At 38.8% G+C, this 17,236-nt stretch overlaps 1 protein-coding gene across 13 annotated transcripts in view; it reads left to right on the top strand.

Annotated features, from left to right (window-relative positions):
• The window catches only part of TNRC6A (trinucleotide repeat containing adaptor 6A), a 107,085-nt gene that overhangs the window by 69,236 nt on the left and 20,613 nt on the right, over positions 1-17,236 (top strand). For 10 of the 13 annotated variants that reach the window (XM_074598922.1, XM_074598908.1, XM_074598909.1 and 7 more), the window contains 3 exons: positions 1,254-1,275; positions 10,322-10,657; positions 14,910-14,957. In XM_074598922.1, the coding sequence (XP_074455023.1) occupies positions 1,254-1,275; positions 10,322-10,657; positions 14,910-14,957 (406 nt within the window). Of the gene's footprint in view, positions 1-1,253; positions 1,276-5,908; positions 6,352-10,321; positions 10,658-14,909; positions 14,958-17,236 lie in introns of those variants that run through there. The other 3 variants (XM_074598921.1, XM_074598917.1, XM_074598920.1) reach the window with 3 other exon arrangements.

Raw genomic sequence — 17,236 nt, forward strand, 5'->3', positions numbered from 1 at the left:
GGGTTTTTTTTGATACGTTTGTGTAAGCAGCCATTGGCTTTGTTTTTGCTTTCTTAGTTCCAGAGGCTGATGCATTATTGTTAGTAGAGTGGATTTTCTTCAGAAGAGGTTTTGCAGTCTTTAGCTATTTTTAGCAATCTCTTAAGAGCATAAATAAAAAAAAATGGAAAAACTTCTGCTCAAGGTTCCTTGGGAGCGAGAGTCTACTTTTTGAAGTATCAGACAGTATAACTTAATTTTTTTCTATGTATCCTTGCATTTGTCAGCCTAAGAAATTGAAAAAGAGGGTTTTTCTGTTAATGTACTCTTGATTTCCTTTAAGAGAAATGAGGCTATGGCACTGAAGAGTCATTAATAAAGTTTCAGTAGTCAGACCTAACAGTGCTAATGTCTGAGTCTAACCAAGTCTTAGATCAAATCAGCGAATCAATACATTTTTCTTGCATTCATACATGCTCTCTCTTTTTCTTCCTCTCTCCTCAAGGATTTAATTATAGACAATCACAGTTTAAGTATTACCACAAATTTATTGCATACTATGAATGTATGTGGTACCATCAATTAAAATGGGTAGTATACAGCAAGATCTCATTTTGCTTTGGCAATAGTGTATTTTAAAAGTGATAATTAAGAAAACTCTAGTTTCAGATAGGAAGAACTATGATTTGTGCTTTCAAGAGGTCCTTCATGAAGTTAGTTTCATTATGTTTTATAGTTAAAACTGCAAAATTAAGGTGCGCTTCCTTGCAAGGAATGTTTCTCTCCCCACTTTTATCATGTGATAAAACTTTATTCAAATAGATCTCTTATCTTGGCCGTATCAGAGATATAACCAGTTGAATCTTGGAAACGAAAGACTTAAAGCTTTTGCATTTATTTTCTTCCTTTAAGTTTCTAGGTCCCTCCCTCTTCCCCTGCCGTATTCTGCAATAAAAGTGTTGGAGGTTCCTTGCTTCCAGGCACAGTTTTTAACTCACTTCAAACATCTGAATTTGCAAGTTTAATTCAGTCTGTTTCATGTAGTTATCTTTCAAATTAATTTTGTCTTCTGTAACGTTTAAACAGCTTTCTAGGCATAAGGAATAATAGGCATGTGTTGGTTAGAGAGACACTTCTGAAGTAGATAATTAAATAACTAAAATATTTTAAAAGAAGGAAGTCAAAAGCTAATGTTGCTTTATGAAATGGCACGTGCACATGTGGTTTTCTCTTATCTGCACAAATCACTGACACTTCTTTTTTTCTTGTTCTAGGCCATTGAACAAAAAATCAAAGGTAAGTTACTTTAGAGTTATTTCTATTCTGTATATTATTTCTGCATTTTTAAATATGTTAAATCAAAAGGGGCACCTGAAAGCTCTTCTCAGACTAAAAGGTGGGGTCTTTGAAACTCAGTTGCACTTTTTCAAACAGTGACCACAAAAGAGTAGAAGAGTAATGGCTAAGGGTTGATTGGAGTCTTCTGTTCTTCCTATTTTCCATACTTAATTACTTATACAGCACCCGGCATATACATAATATGCCTCGAGTTCTTTTTCTTAGTTGCTTTTTTCCTTCCCCTTTTTTTGCTTTGTTTGAAAAGTGTATGACACTAACACTTCAGGTGTGGCCATGTGGAGATCCACACAATGGATCTGTTTGAAACTTAATTTCCACATGTTCTAAGTGCAACTGGGGTTGGGAATGCTTGATAGACAAGTAATTGATATGTCTAGTTTTAACTAACTATTGTATGTGGAGGGTTCATCCTGACAAAACGATCAAGATGACAGCATATGAAAGCTGTAATTTCGATGTTCAGTGGCAGACTGGAAACACTGTAGTTAATCTGAATATTTGTGGTTTTTATACAGATCTCCATTCCAGCCGGCTTCTATAAAGGGGAAAAAAAGATTCTTTTCACTTTCTTTTTAATTCTAGCTCATAACCTGTTAGTTGGGAAGTGGATGATAATTGCATAAGTGATCATGTGGAGTGCTTGCTGAATCCCTGTTTTCTGGGAACATTTGGTTTAATTTAATACTGGCTTGAGCAGTGGTAGAAACAGGAGCTGGGAAGCCCTGCTTAGCAGAGATGCAATTACTGCTGGAAAATCAAAAAGTGTTTGAAGTGCTGTTCTGGCATGAAGGTAGTAAAATGGTAGAGGACATACTGCGCTTGAGAAGAGGTAAAGAAACAAAGGAAAGTATCTGTTACTGAGGTGTGCGTTTGAAGAAGCATCCTGGTTCGCATGTGGTTGAAATGGAGGAGGCAGGTTCTCCATGTAAAAAATGCGCCGATTCTCCTGCCGAGGACTGCAGTACGAATTACCAGGTATCAGGAGACACATTTATGTCTAGTTTATTTAAGTGAGGTGCATACTTTAGTGTGTGTGTTTAAATGAGAAAAAAATTAAAAATAGATTGAGTAGGACCAGTAGATTGTCAGTGTGTGATGATGCTCTTCGGAGGGAACGAGGGCAGCCTGGGTTCTGTGTCTCGGCGAGTTCTTCTCTGTGCTGCTTAGGGGAGGCTGATGTTTTGGTTGTGGAGTATTGATCCCTGGAGGCAGAGGGAGCTGCCAGAGCATGGTGGCTACAGAGTGGTGGCACCGTTCCTATAGCTGATGTCGGTAATCGAAGTTTATGTTCTATATGCGGAACCATCCTGTGGGTTTCAGTGGACTGACTGTAGGTCCTGGCAGTTCCAGTCTGACTCTGGTCGCTGAAATCAGTTGGGAATTCTATATTTGTCTTTAGGTGCAGAATTGGATACTTAATAGAAGTACTGGAAGAGTATTATAATTAATAAATACTCTTCACTTGTTTTTTGAAGCACCCTTTTTCAAGTAATGCATGGAATTGCATTTGAAGTACAGGCTAAGCATTTGTTTTCTTATGTATATTCCTGCCATAAGGCTTCTAAGATTTACCAGGCTTAAAGAATTGTGAAACTGTTTGGTTTTATTCTGAAGTAATAAAAAGTCATGGTCTTGGCCAAATTGGCCAATGGCCGACGACAGATATTCCCCTCCAGCCTTTTGTGCACAGAGAGGAGGAGGAGACATAAAAAGATTTACAAGTTTAGAGGAAATTAACTAATGAAATAGTAATAATAAAATAAAAAGGAAAATAATGAAATAAATACAGTATATATAAAACCATATTAAGCTCCCAGGATGATGTCACTGGCAGGCACTGGGGAAGCCCCAGACTGGACTCGGTGATGGGTGAGAACTGAATTCCACAGCTGGAGTCAGGAACCCACGGGTCGGGATCAAAGGCAGATGAACAGACAGGGTCCTCCTTGGACGTCAGACATTGAAGGAAGAGAATTGACCCTTTGATCCCTCAGCTTTTATACTGAGCATGGGGCAGATGGGATGGAATACCCTGTTGGTCAATTTTGGGTCCCCTGTCCTGTCCACTCCTCCCTGCAGGTGGGACCCCTCTACGCTTTTCCATTTCTGACCCTCCAACGGGGCAAATAACGAAATTAGCTGACCTTGGTTGTTATAGCAATAAGTATACTCAAGAACCTCTCTGGGTACCATTCCTTGGCACAAACTGTAAACATTGGTCTTATCACTGAGAACGAACCATTTTTGATGCAACATGCTGTTAATTTCAGAGAGTTAGAAGAGGCCTAGCTAAGAAATAAAATTACTGAACAGGAAGTTGGTTCTGTTTTACCTCAAACCAGGACATAAAATATATCTGAGAAGATAGTGAAGAAGGAAAGTGATAAAATACTTTGCTGTAAATAGTAACATCCATTTTGAATGAACATTTGACCTACGTACTTGTGCTGCACTGGCATCCATGCGTCACACCAGGGACGGGGCTGCAACTGGCTAAAAATAGCATGAAGATGGGAGGCCAGTAATTCTCAGTTGGCTACCTGATGGTAATCTTCCAATTGAAAGAAAAAGCTTTTCTTTTGAAGAACAGAGTAAATCTTTTTTCTTTTCTTTTCTTTTTTTTTTTTCTTTCTCTCTCTCCTTGGAGGCCTAGTGTTTACTGATGGAAGTATTAAGTTCCAACTTTAATGTTACGTTACCATTAAAAGGGTATTTCAGGAAGTTTAGCAGGAATTTAGAGTTGTCAAAGAAACGCAAGCTGGCAGTCCTTCTGAAGAAGAACAGACATTATGAGACTCAGATACGCAACTTTTTGCAACAGTTTCTATAGGAACAAATACGTTGCTTATGTTGCACATAGCCCTTCCATTGTTTCAACAGTTTTGCCTACTTGTGTTCAGGATGCAAATTAATGTTTCATTAGTTTCCAAGTTTCCATCGCGTTAATGTCGTAAATAATTTATTTTGTGCATGAGCTGAAGATAAAATACAAGAGTATAGGATCTCTAAATAATTCAGAATTATGTTCCTTCTTCCAGAAAAGTAGCTGGTTAAGTGGTGGGGGTGGGTAGGGAGATTATTTCTGGTTTTTAAGCGTAGTTTGGATGGCTCCAAAATGTTGTTTTAGCTGAGGTAGAAATTGCTTTTGTACCAGCTGAAGTAGTTACCAGTGCGCATGTAAAAATTATAAGACTACCTTCTGAGTAAGTTTATAGTGCTGATTTTTTTTTTTTTCCTGTTCAGGTTTAGGAGTGGAAGTAATGATGATGCTAATATAAATGTTTCTGGTACAAATAGCATTTTAATACTGTAGTATCGTCATTAAAAATGCATGTATGTCATTCCTGTGGATTTCAAATATTCTAACCTGCCTAGTTTTGTACATCTGGTTTTATTAAAAGAGGGAAGAGAAAGTTCATAGGAGTTAGAGATGAATGTATTATTTAGTTGCTAAGTGGAATGTTTATTTGTGCAGCAGCTAGCGTAACAAATTCGTACATCGACAAGTGCCCTCCAAGTGCTCTTGTACCGCTATTTTGGGAGAAAAGAAGTGTCATTTGAAAGTCCTTATTTGTTGAGAATACTGTGGAATCGTCAATTGTTGTGGTATTCCTTCTGGCTTGGCAAAATATGTATTTTTGCTGTGTTTAATGTCACTGCTATTAAAGACAGACAAATCAATCCGTTTACCCTGAATTTTGCCTAAAACAGGACTCTGCAAACCGCACTGTGGCCACAAGTAGCTGATGATAAGCCGAGCACTAAAGTAAATGCTATTTAAGAGGAACACTTGAGTTTTGTTGTCTGTGCTCACTTCAGTAATGGTGTAATTCTGCAGAATGAGATTTCATTACAAGACGAAATATCTTTTTGCAGACGCTTTAATGTATGTACATAATACCCTAGTGAAGTAATTCATAAAATTTGAACAGTAATGTTGATGTTGACGCGAGGGTTGTGGTTAGTTGTTCCCAATGCTTTTGTGCTTGGCGAAACAGCACGAGCCAGAGCTGAAAACAGCTGTCAGTCTTCAGTTCTGAAATCCCCTGCTTTGTAGAAGGCAGAGGCATAAAGTAGTACTTTTATTGCAGAACAGAATAAACTTTGAATCAACCACTGAAACGGAAAGTGCTTTTAAAAATAGCTGGGTGTGGAATTGAAATCTTTGACTCATAGTTCCCACCTTGGAAACTTCTTATTCATTTTCTTCTCTGTGAAGCAAAATTGCCCGAATACACTAACTCTTCTGTTTTTTGTCGGATTTTTTTTTTTCACTTGCCTAACTCTGCTTTTACCGATTAGAAAAACTGTTATGTTAGCTTTCAAATCTTGAGAGCGAATAGCAAAAATGAAGAGAATAGCAAATGCTTGCTGTTAAAATTACCCGTCGGAATGGCATACAGCTTACCTTTGTGCGGATCTTCAGGGGTTAATGAATTGGCAAACAGTTAGATATTTTCCAGATCAGCTAGCTGAGCTTACAGCTGCGGCCATTTTTCCACAACGAAAATTCTAGCACTACATCTTACGTGTGTCAGCTTGAAAGCCAGACTTCCTCTGTTTGCCCTTCAGCATTCCAGCACTGACAACTCTTTGGGGCATGACATGCAGGGAGGGAGCAGTACAATACATTTTTAAGAGGTCAGCTTCAGCAGCAGCGAGAAGAAACATTTAAATGACAGCTTGGTGCTGTTCTTTGTGTGGTTTGGTAGCCGATTTGAGCTTTGTACGCTGATTTTGTGCGAGTGAGAAACTGTTTTCCATCTGCATTAAAGTTATTCAAACAGCTGCCATTTTTTTTTATTGGAGGGGGAGTTTAAGTGACTGGGCCCCTACTCCAGGAGGAGTTGGCAGGCAGCGCTCCTGGAGCAGTAAAATGACACCATGCTTCTCCTCCATTTTCTAATGAAATCTGCAGAGTGGGAAAGCAACACAAGTTGGAAGCGTCTTTCTTTGGAATCTCTCTGTAAACTGTTAACTTCACCATCCCCTGCTTTGTGGGTTTTTCAGCAGGTTTGTTCTTTATGAAAATCTATCATTTTTTAATATTCGTTGCTGTAAACTTGCTGTTATTAGTCAAGTAAATTAACTGCGATAGGCTGTTAAGTCTGTTAATGTTATCTTTCTGCCTTAATATAACTCAAAATAAAATACTGCTGTGCAGAACAAACTTTTATTAAACAAGCAGCTTGTTTATAACAAATTAAAATATTAAGATAATGATTAAGGGGTGTTGGAATTTATAGTAGCCATATTGGAATATTAATGTATTATTTAGACTTCTGAGAAGTTGTGGACCAGAAAATGTTGGGTGGGATAAATTGTATAGACTAAAACTTACTCTGTGGTGCTTAGGGAAGCAAAGGCAAGGGAATTCTGTTGCACTTTGGATTAATTGCAGTTTGAAATTAACATACAAATGTAAACTCTGCGTATTCTTTAGTGTAACTGTCTTATCAGGTAGATTCCGATTTAGTTTGCAGATCGCAGTAGAAAGAATTACCGTATTTGCTAAGGAAATGAATGCATAGAATATATGAGAAATTGAATTTTCTTAAACTGTGAAGTCCTGTTCATGTCGTAGCTTAGGGGCTGCCTTGGCAGAAAGTAGCTTGTTTATTAGTTGCACTCTTTCATAGTTGACAGTGATTCGATTACCCGCAAGTCCATTGGATTCTTTTAGAATACGCACTTTGTCTTAAAGTAGCTTTAATTAGGAAAGTAAAGTATTAATGTCCCTGCGTTGCAGTACTGCCCTAAGCATGCTACTTGCAACTCGGTTTGGATGTCTCGTGGAATGTCATATAGAAATGATTTTACTTTATCCGAGAGGAGCGATTGTACAAGAATGGTAGTAGTAATGTCAGAAAACAGAATCTCTCTCATTGACCATGTTATGGGGTATTGTATCTTGTATTAAAAATCCCTTTGAGAGAGGTGTACTTTCCACTTAAGCTGACAGTGGGGGGGCCGGGGGGGGGCTTAAATACAATGTGCAGAAGGCTGAAGGATGTATGTGTCCCTAAGTGGTGCCAGTACTGTGTGACTACTTTGTTGGCTTGATAATAATATACTGGCTGCAAAAAGTGGTTGTTTTCGGCGTATGACTGTCAGCGCACCTCAGGCGTAGGCTGAACTGGGCTTTAAAGTGTAAAGAGTAGTTAGCATGAATCAGTTGCAGCAGAAGGCATATTGATAGAGCAAAAAGTTAAGAATTGGGCAGTAGTGACACAGATTGTGGTATGTAAAGAATTAGTTGAATTTTTTTTAATTTCAAAGCTTGTTGCAGTACCTAGACCACAGCAATGTGCTAATTGCTTATGCATTAAATTGTTGCCAAATTATTAGCTATTTGCTAAAATAGCCTCCCCAAAAGGCTTAGTCATTTTCAGTTATTTCAGTTATTTTAAAACCAGGAAATTTGAAAGGGAATAAATGGAAATTGATTTGTTTAAGACTTCTTTGTATTTGTGAAATTCAGATTTTGATCATAATTTGTTGTCACATGCCTCAAAGCATTGTGCAAGGAATCTGATCCAAGTTACCTATTTTCCAATACAGGTAACAACTTAAATTGATGGAATCTGATACGGTGTTGGTGATTTTTATCAACTTGCCAATTTATCTAATAGCTTTTGAACACCTTCTATTCCCTGTGCTCTGTACATTAAATTGACTTATGTCTTGGCCATTCCTCTCCTTAATTCTGTCCTTCTCCAGTCAGCTGTGAAATAGAGAGCGCTGGGTCACTGCTGTGTGCCAGAGCTGGGGAGACAGTGGGGCTGTGGAGTGAGTGTGTTGGGGAGCAGCTGAAGCTGGGTGCTCTTCTGCTCCCCCTGGGACTTCTGCCAAATGCCTGGATCTGGCCACCTGTGAAATTTGAAATTTGAGGGGTCTCAAATTTTTCTTTTCTACTCTTAGGTAGCCTACATACAGCATTCCATTGAAACACAACTCAGGTGCTGATTCTTAGGTGATGTTTTATTCAAAAGGCCTTCATGTTTGTGTTTTTTCTGAGTATCTAGCTCTGTATTACAGCAGAAATTTAAAAAAATTATAGTCATAAGTAACATTGACAGTATTCAAATTGTTTCTTTAAACAAAAGTTTACAGAGTTTGTTTTCATTTATTTTTATGTTGTATTCACATGAATCTGTTCCTGAAAGTAAATGATAAAATGTTCTTTAAACAAAGTTTAAAAAAAATATATATTTAAAAGACCCAGAAAGCTACATTTTTCATTCATGTAGGAATGATATTCCTGCTTCTGACACGCTGGGAAATCATTAAATGGCACACAGCAGGGAAATGGTTTAAGGGTGCTGCTCTTAAGCCACAAGTTGTATATGTTTAGATGCTGTCAATTTGAAAAATTATTCTTGAAAATAAATACAGCTTTACAGTAACTGAGACCCTGTTTGTCATGGGGTGCCTCCTCACCCACCAGTGCAGAGCCAGACCCTTGCTGGTCGCAAGCGGTGGTGCCTGCCTCAGTTTCCCTCTTTCCTAGCACACAGGGTCAGTCCTCTTCCATAGCCTGCCATCGCCTTAGAGGTGCCAATGGAGCAGTCTGATGGAGCTGCATCCTGAACTCTTCTCTCATAGGATCTCAGTAAAAAAAAATGCGGGGATGAGTTCTTAACCTGGGTCACTTTTCCCCTCTGGCTGTACAGGGGTTGTGTTGCTGGGGAAGGAGAGACCTGTAGCTAGCTGGAACCTCTTTAAATGTCTGTCACCAGAGGAGTTGCGCTACCAAGCTGTGCCCTTGCTGTTAGCAGCAGGAATGCTGCACGGATTAAACTATCTTTCCTTCGGTAACGTCTAAAATTGCCAGTTTCATTTTATGGAGCTCTGAGTAGAGATGGTGACTTGACCGTGTCGGTAAGTCAGTGTTGAGGGCAGTCACGATCGACTCTTGAGGTATCTTGGGAAGTTCCACAGTAAATGTAAACACGCTCTATGGATATGTCATCCAAGAAATTTGAAAAGTACAATAACATATGGATAGTGTAAGGGCTTGGAAGTACAGCGTACCTGTTATAGTGGTTGGGATGAATGGCAGTAGCACCAGGAAGCACACATCCAGTAGCTGAGGGTATTCCTTCCGGTCCATTGAACCTGGTTTATTAACCAGTTTTCTACACCTGAACACCCCCATACATACACCTTTGCTTTAGTACTGGTTGGGGTGGAGGTGTTGAGGATGTCCCGGTTTTCTCTTTATTCAGCAGGGTTGAACTACGGGTTACAGGGTTTGGTGTGTTCACTCACAGTTGACCTCCGCAAATTATTTGACCTTCATCTTGCCTTGAAGTGGCTGTGCTGTCAAGACTGAAAGATAATTTGGAGTTGCAGTTGCACATTTGGCTTTTTAGCAATGCCGGCACAGTCCTGCCAAGCCCTGTATGAGGCTACCTGTGCTATTAGCTTTTCCTGCTGGCAACAGATTGATTTAAGGGTATTAATGTATTTCCCTTTGGACTTTAGGGTTGATAAAGCAGGAAAGTCTTAACAATGCGTTTGGTATGTCCTGTTCACCTCTTGTTCTTTTTGTGCGAGACCATAACGTTTTTCTATATGTAACACTTAAGTTTCCCATTGGAGTAAGTTTTATTTTCTTTTTTTAGTACTTAAATATTTTTCAAAATAAAGTTTAAATGCCAAAATAAACTGGCATAGGGCTGATTTGTCAGGAAAAGCTATAGAAAGCTTGTTAGCAGTAGCATGCTTTAACTGAGATAACTTTGTTAGGAGTGCTAGCAAGACGTATTTCTGCTTCCAGATCTGTGCTATTAAAGCTGTGTGATTATGGGATAATAGAGCTTTTAATGGGGAATGAGTTACAACTTGAATGAGAAAAAATGCTGCCATTACATAACATATAAACACATCTAAGAACATTGACTTAGTCTTCAATTTTTTTTAGGTTGCTGTTCTTATGAATAACTTTGTCCAACTTTCTTTTTTTTGGGGGTGGGGGTAGTGCCAGAACAAACAAAGACAAGTGTAAGCCAGCCTCAGCCTGTCACCTCTAACGGCACTTCCACAGTAACCAGCACTAATAATAATGCCAAGCGGGCCACAGCCAACAGTCAGCAGCAGCAGACCTTGCCTCGATACCCTCCTCGTGAAGTACCACCGCGATTTCGACACCAGGAACAGAAACAGCTTCTGAAACGAGGTCAGCAGTTACCAGTTATAGCTGCAAACCTGGGATCTACTCCTAAAGTATTAAACGGCCAGTCAGGAGGCAGCACTGTCACAAATAAACAGCCAGTGACCAACGGAGAAGTGCCGAACAGCAGCAAAAAACAGCCAGGTGAGGGGGAGGTACCTTGTTTTCCTTTAACTAAAATCGAATAGTTTAAATTCAACTATCAGTGAAATACTTGAGCTAATATTATTTAAAGTTTAAAATGTAAGCTGTAGTGTGATATTTTCCTATGCCGTAGCTTGATACTACAGGATGGTTTCAGCCGTCTTTGTGCAATTTTCATACTGAAACTTAAGACATCTGAGTTGCTTGTTGTTGCCAGTGGTGTAGAATAGACATGTCTGTTTCTTGAACAGATGTTGAAGCCAATATGACCACTGCTATGTTTTGAACTTCCAGTCTTTATCCTAATAATTGATCCGGGCACGATCATGGTACAAAGCGTCTTTTTTGCATCCAGTTCTGATACACAGATCTCGCAAGGAAGAGTCAGACAGTTCCCAGAGCATTCTGAACAGCATCTTAAGACTTCTTTTTTTTTTTTTTTTGTCTTCATATCTAGAGATATAGATAGGGTACAACTTATTTAGGCTATCAGAATTGCTTTTTGTTGTTTGGTCAGAGTTCTTCTTTGTTCATCTGTCTGAAGCTAAGTTGTCTTACAAATGGATTGACCTTTACCTTTATTACTATTAGTATTTAAGTATAGTTAGCCTTTATTATTTTGGCTTGTTATGCATTCTCTTCAAATACCTTTTTAAGAGTAGTAACCTTACCTGTTACATGTGCATAACTTGCTCTTCAGTGGATGTACTAGCATGCAGTTCATGCTAGTTTTTTTGGGACAGTAAGGGCAGTCTATTTTTGGCTGGAAAAACGTAACCTTCTTTGTAAGGATCTAGATTTTCAAAGAGGTTTGGTATTAATGTGTGCTAACACTTAATATGTTGGACAAATACTTTCTTATTTTTATAATTGCGCTTTTTTTTATGTGCACATAGGAGTGACGTGCACTATCCCACAGATTGTTTCTTCCGAAACTTTACAGAATTCCCAGTGTTTCTCAGAATGAGTGTTTTATACACTGCAAAGGATGTGACTCCTAGCCCCTTCAGTTGCAAAAAAGATTTCTGGAAAATAGCTTTGATGTTTCAAATTTTAGTTAAATTTGAGCTGTTCTGATTACTGAATCTTGAAGAAGCACTATTTAAAATGAAAGTAAACAACCAAAGCACTGGACACAGTTTATCCATGTGCCCCGTGAGGAATGTTTCCAATATTACTTTCCAGTATTATTTCTGTAATGAATTGATAGAACTCTTCCAAGAAGTGACTTTTAAGCAGTTAATTATTATTTTTTTTTTGCTTCACTTCACGTGTATGATTTTGTTCCTTTCTATAGTCAGGTTAAAGTAACCTTTCGTATACTTGCTTGCTTCTAAGATTAAACTTTTTCTCCAGTATATATCCGCTACTGGTCAAATTGTATGGTAGCAAGTGATTTCAATAAAAATTTGCATGTAAGCTAATCTAAGAAGTATTACTCTTTAATACAACCTATTAAACCTTCTAATTGTATCCAGAGGGTTTTCTGAGTATACTGTCCTTCATTTCACTTCTTGTGAACCCCAGCCCAATATTTAGTTGGGTTCCCACTGGTGTGTTGCATTCTTCCCAGTTTTGCTTGATTTTTGTGCTGGAGTGGCTGAACCACCCTTAGGCTGGGAGATACTGCCTCCCTGTGTGGTACTGCCACAGTGGCCACTGGGTGGCTGAGGCAACTGCCTTACTGGGAGCGGTTCTGTGCTTTGAGTAACGTGTTAATTGTTTGAATAATCTCTCTACACATCCAGCTGGTAACAAAAAGGTTCTGAGAGCCTTTAGGGGAGAGAAAGGTTGGCCAAATCACTTTCCCGTTTTAAGAAAACGTTTGTATTGTCTGTAGCATCCTGTCAGATCTCTGTTAACTCTGTGCTGCGCTTGGGGTGTTTCTGTGTGTCCAAGGTAAACTTGTCAGAACCCACAAGTGGGGTTGAGCAGCCAAGGTCTTATTTCTTGGTGCCATGTGTCTCTGCTTGAAAGGTCTCTCTCCTCTGGTATAACCAGGAGGCTTGGATGTTTTGTCATGTTCCTTGAGAAACGTAGGTAAGATAATAATGAAGAGACAAGTAATTGTCCAGTGCTGGATTTTTGTAGTGGTTTCAAAATCTTGTCTAGTGAATTCCCGGTGAGGAGATGGCCATAATCCAGCGGCATTCGAGAGTAACTTCATGTCCTTTCACACCTTTGTATCTGAAAGGAAATACTACTGTCATTTGCCCGTCTTAGTCTTACTCATTCTCCCTAGTTCCTCTTTTACCCTCCAACAGCAGCTTCTAGGTACTCTCCTTGTTATCTCTGAAAATAAAAATCTCGTGAAATTTGGTGTATCCGTAGATCCCTTTCTACTGAAAGAATATCCATGTGCAGGCCATTTGGGTTAACAAATTTCATACCTTAATGGAATATCTTTGGAGATTGTTAACTTCTTGAGTTTGGTTTTGTTTTTTTTTTTTTTTTAAAGTGTTAGTTAATGTATATTGGTATTAATCTATATTTTAGGGCTAAAAGACAGAGTGTAGCTTGAAGCGCTGAAGCCAAAATTGCTGTAATCGGTAATGGCTCCAGTTGATTGATCTGTCATTCCCTGACAGCCCCTGGGGTAGGATCTCTCCCCACTTCCAGCTGTGGTTATAACTGTTTGGTAGGTGCTTTGTAAAAGTTGGGGAGCACAAGTACTGCTAAATTTAAAGGCTTCCTTTAGTTGTCCTGGACACACTAAGCTTTTAAATCTTTGGTATTGGAGAATTTTTTAATTATATCAATGGTCAAAAAAAAAATCTCTTGTGTTTTTTGTGGATAATCATCTTTTCTGTTGAAAATTAATCTGCTTTGTTTAGAAGTTAAAGCTTAAGCTTAGCTTAAAGCTTAAGAAGGGGATGGGTTGGGGTTTTTTTTTCTGATGTTTTTAGGACATTTGGCATATCTTTTTAATAAAGACACTTAAGTGAAGCTCATGCCTTGTAATGCTTCTGAAACAGATAAGAGTCTTGTACCAAGATGGTTATTTTAAGAAATCTGCGTAACTCTTTATCAGAACATTTTCATACCCAATTCAGTTGTTCGCTTTACTGAAATTTTCCCCCGTGTGTAAACTTCACATAAAAGGAAGGTCTTGAACGCTGCCTTGGTGTGTTTGCTTGCTCTATGCTTTGTAAGACATCAGGATAGCCAGGTGGTTATTCCACAATGAAATGATTTATATAGTGAACTAAAACATTTGCCAGCAGTAATTGCTTACAACTGTGGGACAGAGCAAAACAGGAGAGCACCATCAGGCTCCTGGTGTTAGTCCAGTTACTTGGATTCCTCCTTTGACGGACTGGGACTCGCTTTATTTATCCTTGCGCATCTTGCAGCGGAGCTGCAGAATTGTGTTAACAGCCAGAGCCTTTAGAAACAAAAGATTCTTCCTGTAATTTGAGGGTTTTTCTTGGTTATTGTAGGAGTCAGGGAAGAAGTGAGCAGCTGGGACTTGCAGTTTGTAGTGATGGAGGTTGACTTAATTTAGGAAACGTTGCCTTAGATGTAACAGTGATCGTCTCCAACTGTAAAAATTGTGAATTTGAAACATTAACTTTGATTTCAGGCACTGCCTATAGGATGCTTAGGAGGAAGGAACTATGAGAGTGATAACTGAAAGTTTGTTATGCACACGCTTAGGTTAAATCAGAGTTGGACCGTACTTAGTTCTGTTTCCTAAGTCAGGTAGCAAAATAATGACTTTCAGGAGGAGAATGCATGCCTTTCAAAGACGTGGTATGAACTTGCTTAAGTCTCAGGGCTGACCTCTGAAATTCTGAAGTTAATACAGTCAAAAAATAACTGGGTTTTGGTTTCGATGACTATAAAATTCTTCCTCTTTTTTTATGTAAATCAAACTTTTAAAACTAAGAATGTTAAATTGGTTAATTAAATGCCAAATGTATAAAAACTAACTAGTAGTGGAAATACTTAGTAAAAGTAGCAAAATTGCTAATAATTAAATACTAGCTGTAGAAAGCTGGCTCTGCTGTCAGTGGATCTCTTTCCCACGGTGTGTTCAGCGCTGTGGGTGAGGCAATTCAGGACTTGCTTGTCGCTAGTGCAGTCAGTAAGATTGAGAGGGGGCTCTTAAGAGAAACCTTTCCTAAAAAAAAAAGGGTGCTAATAAATGGGTTTAAAGTAATAAGTGGTTTGGGGACTGTTCTGAAAAGGCTAGTTTACTTCAGTAACGCTTCTGTAATATTCTTGCCTCTTTTTTTTTTCTTTTTTGTAGGCATGCCTCCCATTCGGGACTTGGTGAGCCACTCCCCTAACCAGTCAGGTTAGCTATTTAAATCTCACCTTTTTTTGCGCTACGTGTGTTTGTAGTAGTTACGTGTTTCACGCAATTTTGTCTGATTTTTTTAATTTTTTTTTATTCTTTGGCTTATGTTTTTCAATAACATGTGCTGTGTGAATGACTGATTTAAGTATACTTTCTCTGTGCCATTACATACTACAATTAATGAAACTTTTTTAATTTTCTAAAATAATATCAGAATTAATACCAAAACAGATGTTTCGACTATGTGGCACTTTAGCTTTAAAATACTAAGTGTCTTTTTTTACCTTTATGCTTACATGTTAAATTGCCTCTTCGTGGTATTAAATTGCATAATCTGTGCAAGCCTGTGCTTTGTATCAGAGGCATTTCACAGTACAGTGGAGGAAATCACATTTGGGGGCCTTTCTATTTTGAATACCGAGTTTATTCTGGGGTAGCACGTTATGTGGAAGCCTACAGCTGTGTATGTTGTTTCCTGGATATGAATGTGAAGAGCACTTGCTGTTTATTTTTCAGTAATATTTTGGAGCGAATGCGATGTATGAGAGCCTGGGGATGTGCTGTATGAAATGCTCTGGAGTAACGCGGATAGTGCTGTAGGATGGTTTGTACTGGCTCTGTTTCGGGCTGTACCCGTCAGGCTGCTGTGGGCACAAGTGCTTAAGAGAAACGTTTCATGTTGCATCTTTTCTGTTTACCTTGAAGACTGCTCTCAAAGGGGGGATATTAATTCTCCTCTCCTCTTCCCTCTGCACTCTTCCCTTGTGTGGAATTTGGCCGCCTAGTGAGTCAGTGCAGCTTCTTCACGCGATGGAAACCCATCCTGAGGGTTCGTCTTCGTCCCGTGGCTCAGCACAGTGCTGCAGGGGTGTTCAGTCCAGGCAAAGGCCCTGCTGGGGGAGAGGAGAGGGGGCAGAGAAAGTGCGCGGGATGGTCCCTTTTGGGAGAGCTGCCAGTTGTGCTGGGTTAATGCAGAGGGACACTGTACCCTTGTCCTGGCCACTTTCCTGTCCTGCATCAACAGTTGGGAAACTATTGCGGAGGCAGACAGCTACATCTACTTGTTCTTGAGTCAGGCTACTTTAAGAAGACACAAAACAGACTTCAAAACCTTTTGCTCTACCACAGGAAAGCAGATACGTGATGTTAAAGATCAGGTTTTATTTAGTTTTCTCATTTCGTAATGAAGGTGCTTTTTAATTGTTTACTAAAATGCATTTTTTCATAAGGAGCGAAGGTAGAGTAATTGGGATGGTATAGTCTTGACGGTCTGTGGTTACCAGTGTGTACTGGAACTGCAAAAGGAGACACAGGGAGCAAGATTCAGATGTTTCTTAATTTACACTCTTTAATCCTACTGTTTAGTTTAGACCATGTGATGGTACTTTAAAACAAACAAACTACTTTAGAAAATACATACAGTTTCCTGCAAACATTTCCTGCAGGGATAACTCATAGCTAGAAAGCATTAAATTACAATTATTGAAAAAATCTTAGCAGGTTACTGAATTTTAAGAAACACAGGTTTGTGTAAATTTTTTTTGGCCAGGATTTAAGCAGCAAAAGTTCCATTGCCACTTCTAAATAGTTTTGGGGAGAAAACTAAGAGTAGAACTGTAGGCTGTTACCGACTGGTTTTGCTGTGCAGCAGATGTAGTATGTTGTCAACTGTAGCTCTTAAATTTTGAGTGTGTTTTTATAGTATCTGCCCAATACAAAAAAAAAAAAAAAAAAACAAAAAAAACCAGACGTAGTAGCTTGCTTATTCAGTATTTGTATACTTAATCTCAGAGGTTCGTGGGTTGTGGAGATTCAGACAGGAATATTTCAGAGCAGGTGCACATACTGGAAATCACTAACACACAATTATGTCCAGGAAAAAGACTGTTAGTCCAAGGTAGTTTTGTATGTACTAGAATAAAATTCTGGATGACTAGAAATTAATCGTTATATGCAGTTTGTGTATGGCTCATTACAAACTGTTATCGCATCTAAATTAGTATAAAAGAACTTTAATAAATACAGGCTTTCCTTTTATGTATTCTATTGCTGTGCAAATTAGGATTTGTTTACGATTTCACTCTGGCTTGTAGTCATAACCTGTACCTCTGTCTTCACACTGAATTCAGGCCGTGTGCCATGTGTATGCTTTCGTGTTGCTTTTAAAATTGATCATGTTACTGGGATAACGTTTATGTAATCAAGATTTTGTTTTGATAGGGCAGGTTTTGATACTGTTGATTTTCTTGTTCACGAGGGCGCAGACAACTCTTAAC

This window comes from Larus michahellis, chromosome 8 (assembly GCF_964199755.1).
Source record: "Larus michahellis chromosome 8, bLarMic1.1, whole genome shotgun sequence".
NCBI classification, from domain to species: Eukaryota; Metazoa; Chordata; class Aves; order Charadriiformes; family Laridae; genus Larus; species Larus michahellis.